The 6000-nt window shown below is 49.6% G+C and overlaps 1 protein-coding gene across 1 annotated transcript in view; it reads left to right on the top strand.

Moving 5' to 3' along the window:
• Positions 1–874: 874 nt before the first annotated feature.
• The window catches only part of SLIT3 (slit guidance ligand 3), a 953284-nt gene continuing 948158 nt past the window's right edge, over positions 875–6000 (top strand). Inside the window, exon 1 of the mRNA XM_007939744.2 lies at positions 875–1071. Coding sequence (XP_007937935.1) covers positions 875–1071 — 197 coding nt within the window. The remainder of the gene's footprint in view (positions 1072–6000) is intronic.

The raw sequence follows: 6000 nt of genomic DNA, 5'->3' as shown, positions 1-6000 counted from the left end.
GCAAGTTACTTCACTTCTCTGAGGTTTGTTTTTTTTTTTTTTTTTCCCAACTAGAACAAGACTAATCATTCGCCCCCGGGTGCTGGGCTTGAAAAAACAGTAAAAACTGAGTGCTCAACACTGGGCCAGAAATAAAGCAAAAGTGCCCCAAGCCTTATCGGTCCTTGGCTCCCAAAAGTGAATGAGTCTCAATGTTGTTTCTTTCCCGGGGGCAAGTTTCCTGCGGCACTACTAGCCAAGGTCCCTCGTCCCCGCGCTCCCTTCCCTCTCTCTCTTCTGCGGCCTCCTCCCTCCTGCCTTTGGGTCGCTCCAGCAAAGTTCCCAACTTAGTCGACATGACGCGCAGCGCAGCCAATGGGAGGCGAAGCTGGGGTTTTTGGGGGGGCGGGAGGGGTGGGCCCCGCGTCTCCGGTGTCTGCCCTGCTCAGTGAATGGAGAGAGCGAGCCCCGGCCAGCTCACCCGGCCGCCCAGTGCCCCAGCCGCTGCCGCCTTCGCGCTCCCGAACTCAGCCCCAAGCCGGACCTCCCTGGGCCCCGCGCCTTACTGCGTGCGCTCGCCCTAAGTCCCTGACCCGGCCCACGATCCAGGCCGCGGAGTTGCGGGGCCCGAGGGCGCCAGGCACCTGGGCACTCCGAGCGATGTGCAGCGGGGCAGCGCCGGCCCCTCCGATGAAGCTGCTGCTGCTGCTGCCGCCGCCGCCCGGCGCGCCCCTCTCCGCCCGCGCCCGGTGCGCCTGAGCGCCGAGCTTGCCCCTCCTCCGCGCCAACTCCGCCGCCTGCTTCTCAGGCCGCCCGCGCTCCCCGCGTGCCTCCCGGCGCTCCACGCGTCTTGCCCCGCCGAGGCAGCCTCTCAGAGCGCGGGCCCCTGCACACCATGGCCCCCGGGCGGACAAGGGTCGGCGACGCCGTGCGCGCCCGCCTGGCGCTGGCCTTGGCGCTGATGAGCGTCCTGAGCTGGCCCCCAGCTGCCGCCTGCCCCACCAAATGTACCTGCTCCGCAGCGAGCGTGGACTGCCACGGGGTGGGCCTCCGGGCAGTTCCCCGGGGCATCCCCCGCAACGCCGAGCGCCTGTGAGTACCCCTCGTCCGCTCCGCCCCACCCAGGCCACCCACCTGGGTCCCAGGGAGGGGCCCCAGGCGTCAGATTCCTTATTTCCCTTCCGTCGCGCCAAATGCCATCTCTGTTTCCACTCGTTCCGTGATCTGACTCCTCACTCTGAGTGGAGGGTTTGGGGCTTTGGGAAAGGATGGGGACAAAGGTCCGAAGCCCCCCGCAATAGGCATAGAGTAGCTCCCCTTCATGGCAAGGGCTCTAGACGCTGGGCCCATTGACAGCTTTCAAGGAGATCTTGGCAGGAGGCGAGAGGAGGGGAGGACACTGCAGCCAGCCAGGTCTTGGGGTGAAGGTAAAGGGTCCGCTCTCATTAAAGCGGGGACATGGAGGACCCAGAAGGGTGATAGGCATCAGGGTGTCAAGAGACTGCAGAGAGGGCTTGAGACTGTGATCAGCTAGGAGACCAGAACGGACCATCTGCTCTCTGGCTGCCCTTGCAAGGAAAAGTTGAAAGTGTGTGTGAAGGTCTAACTTCTGAGGAACCGGACAAATTCAGAGAGGGTGCCCTCTCAAAACCAGCCCTGCCTGGAGCTGAGCCTCAGAGATGCCAAGTTGCAATCCGGGTGAATTTTTTATGGCTCGGTTATAAATGCCTCCCCAAACGGGCTGGAGAATGGAAATGCTGACAGCCCTTTAAATGAGAGCGAGCGCTATAATCTTACAAACCGCACTCAGCCTCGGATCCTGGGCTTGGCAGCTTGTGGAGAGGCGCTTGGAGAGCGGGGTGGATTGACCCTCGTTTTAACCCCAATTGTGCAACCAAATATTTACTTTTCATATGTCAACGTTTTGAAAACATTTATCATTTTGATCCTTAGACCAAATTCAAAACTTGACTCCAGGGTGGGCTCCTCTTAGTCCACACTTGTGGGGGGTGGGGAAGGAACGAGAAAAGGTGGAGGGGGTGGGAACGGAGATGAGAAGTGGGTGAGGGTTTGTTGTAATGGAACTACTCTCTCCTTGTCTACCTCTCAGTCTCTCCCATTTACTTCACGTGTCTTAGGGGTCAGTACCTGGGTCTTTGATTCCACACTCCTGACTGTCTAGTGGAATAGAATGATGATGAGAATTAAGATGCGTTATCCTGGAGTATATTATTCTGGTTTTCATATCCTAGCCTCATTCACCCCAGGTCTTCTCTTTCACTATGTATCTCTCTGGGTGGAGACCTACTAGAACTGCCTTCCTTATCCCTGGAGCTTTCCTTTGGCTCAAAACATTTTTTCTTTCAAGTGCAATGATTGTTCTGTGAGGTTAAACCCTACCATCCTAGAGGATTAGACTGAACCTTAATGCTTGTAGAAAACGAAGCTCAGAAATGTGAAATGATTTGCACAAGGTCATACGGTGAATTTATGGCAACAAAAGGACTAAAATCCAGAATTGAGATGTTGTATTATGCCATACATAGGAGCTCTAATAGCATAGTGCCTAAGGCACTTGACTGCTAACCAGAAGGCTGGAGGTTCAAACCCACCAGCCACTCCTCGGAAGGAAGATGGGGCAATCTACTTCTGTAGTGATACTGCCTTGGAAACCCAAGGAGGGGTCGCTATGAGTCGGGTCCTACTCAATGGCACATAACAACAACAACAACAACAACATTATGCCGTGGCTCCCCAGTGAAAAACTTGTTTTAGTAATATTTTTGGATACCAATAACATAGAAACTAAGCTCCCTTCTCCTCACACCAGTGCCAGCCACTGTGTTAGTGAAACTGGTAACTTTACCTTAGGTTTAATGAATGCTTTCCATGCCTCAAGTTGTTTATATGTGTTTTTTTCATTGAATTTCCACAACAGTCCTATTATATGTTGCTGTAGTTAGTTGACATCGAGTTGGCTCTGACTCATGGCAATCCCACGGACAACAGAACAAAACATTGCTCAGTCCAGCACCGTCTTCACAATCACTGGTTTCCTCGAGTTCACGATTATGGCCACTGTGTATTTTGAGAGCCTTCCAATCTTATCAGGGGCTTATCTTCTAATGCTGATTTGAACAGTAGTCTGCTGTGAATCATAGAGATTTCATTGTTTAATTTTCAGAAGTAGATCTGCAACACTTTCTTCCTAGTCTTACTCTGGAAGCACCACTGAAACCCATCTGCCATGCGTGACCCTGCTGGTATGTGAAATACTGGTAGCATAGTTCCAGCATCATAGCAGTGAACAAATGGGTGGTAGATTAGTTATATAAACTAAAACAAAAAAACCCAAACCCACTGCTGTCCAGTCAACTCTGACTCATAGCAACACTATATGACAGAGTAGAACTGCTAGTTTCCAAGGCTGTAAATCTCTGTGGAAGCAAACTGCCACATCTTTTTCCCACGGAGTGGCTGGTGGGTTCAAACTGCTCACCTTTTGGTTAGCAGCCAAGTGCTTAACCACTGTGCCATCAGGGCTCCTTATTAGTTATAAACCAAAACCAAACCCACTGCCATTAAGTAGATTCTGACTCATAGTGGCCCTTTAGGACAGAGTAGAACTGCCCCATAGGGTTTCCAAGGCTGTAAATCTTTATGGGAACAGGCTACCTCATTTTCTCCTGTGGAGTGTCTGGTGAGTTCGAATTGCCTGACTCCTGGTTATGAGACAAATGCTTTACCACTATGCCACTAGAGCTCCTATTAAACAGCAATAACAACAACAACAAACTCATTGCCATTGAGTTGATTCCTACTCATAGCGACCCCCTTTGAGTTTCCAAGGCAGTAAATCTTTATGAGAGTAGATTGCCCAGTCTTCCTTCCACAGAGGGGCTGATGGGTTTGAACCACCAGATTCTGGTTAGCAGTTGAATGCCTTAGGCACTATACCATCAGAGCTCCTATATTGTTGTTGTTGTTGTTAAGTGCTGTCAAGTCTGATCTGACTCATAAGGACCCATCCTTGGGTTTCTGAGGTGGTATCACTACGGAAGTAGATTGCCCAACCTTCCTTCCAAGGAGTGGCTCCTGAGTTAGAACCAACAGCCTTATGGTTGGCAGTCAAGTGCCTTAGGCACTATGCTACCAGAACTCCTTCAGAGCTCCTATAGATAATGTTTATTGACCCATTTTACAGTTAAGCCATCTTGTCATTTACTCAAGGTTAATGACAAGTAAATGTTTTATCCAAGCCTGCCTGACTTCTAAGGCCATGCTCCTTACCACTCTGCTCTACATCTTTGAAACAGGGGTCTATTGGGGCCAAGATCTATAAACAGTTAGTCCTGGGAGGGCCATGGATGGGCTTGGGTCTTAGAATAGTCTGCTGCTGTTGCTGCTAGGAGTATACCTTGTAAATTTTGAGCTTGCTTTTAACATTAGCTCTCTTGCTTAAGGTCTTGAGGCTACTTCTTCAAAATCATATTATACATTTGAGTAGCCAAGGAGAGTGGGCTTCTGTCCTCTTGGCATATCAGAAGTTCCCAAAAGCTGTAGGCATAGTGCTGCATCCAAAATGCCACCCAACCATCTCCCCAGGGGACCCAAGCAACACAAGACTGCCCATCGGCTTCACATCTGGAGAAATTGGGTGGAGACTGGAGTCTTGGGCATTCCCATGGGCCCCTTGCTACAGTCATGGTCACTGACAGACATCTGCAGAGTGGGAACTGCTTGGAAATACCTAAGTCTCATCTGTCTTGGTTCTGGTCACTGGTGCTACGGTGGCTGGGGTGCATGGTGGTGATGGGGATGCTACTCTCTTTCCTCCATGAGGTGGGGGGCTGGGGTAGCTTTCAGGAGCAGGCTGAGTCAGGATCAAAGCAAGGTTTAGAAGCAGCCCACCAACAGTCCTTCACTACCCCCACACCCTCTCTCGGTCAACTCAGATGTAACATTTCAATTCTGCAAGCTCTTGGAGATATTTGGCATTTCTAAGTTATGCCAAGGATTTCTTGAGGGAGGCATTCCTCATTCATCCTGCCCTTCATTCATTCAACAAACATTATTTGAGTGTCTGCAATGTTCCAGTAACCGTATATAAAATTATTGCATATACAGAAGAAAACCAGAAATTCAACTGAAAGAATGTAAGCAGAGGACAGAAGAAGAAAGCTTCCTTTGGTGAGACTTTTAAACTTCTCAGGGCTCATTTTCCATGGGGTGTAAGTTTTGCCAGCAGTGTAGTCAAACGCTCAGGACCTTCCTAAAATCTAGTTTTTTTTTTTTTTTTTTAATTGCAAATGTTTAAATTATATCTTACAACAAAGAAGAAGCCTTTCTTCCCTTCTCCATCCCTGCAACTTTGCCTCCCAAGGACACTTTGATGAATAGATTTTCTTTTTTTTTTTTTTTTTTTTTTTTTTTTTTTTTGGAGGAGGGTGGTTGTTGCTTCTTTGGACACTTTTGACTTCTGAGACCTGTCTGCTCACAGTATGACATTCAGGAGAATCTGAGTTTTAGTGATAATGTGGTCACCATTTGGACTTTGCTTCAGGCTTGGAACGAGGCCTGGTACATTGTTCATATTTAAGCCAGTATCAGAGTGGGGGTCTGTGTTGCAGCTTCTTCCCCGAAATGTCAGCACATCACACAGAAAGAGAAACTCTCTTTTATAAACTACTGACAATTTTTCCCCCTCAATGAGGAGGTGACACCCACAAGAAAGCTAAATAAATGCCGAGAAGAACTCAGTGTAATTTATTATCCATGCAGCAGAGATAGAGGACGAGAAGAGAGGAAGTGAATGGTGGTGCCTGAAACAAAACATTTACCAGGAGCACTGAGTAAACAGATGTTGCATTTACCCTTCTGAGCACAAAAGAAGCCCACAGATGTAATCCTTCTCCAGCCACAATCTCGGCCTGGAAAAAGAAGAGGCAGCTGAAAATGAACTCTCATGCGGGGCCTCTTCTCTCTGCCCTGCGTGGAGGCCCCCTTCTCACCCACAGAGAG

This window comes from Orycteropus afer, unplaced genomic scaffold (assembly GCF_000298275.1).
Source record: "Orycteropus afer afer isolate SDZICR_OR568_19922 unplaced genomic scaffold, OryAfe1.0 scaffold00062, whole genome shotgun sequence".
Taxonomy (NCBI): domain Eukaryota; kingdom Metazoa; phylum Chordata; class Mammalia; order Tubulidentata; family Orycteropodidae; genus Orycteropus; species Orycteropus afer.
This window is presented reverse-complemented; position numbering and strand designations above follow the sequence as displayed.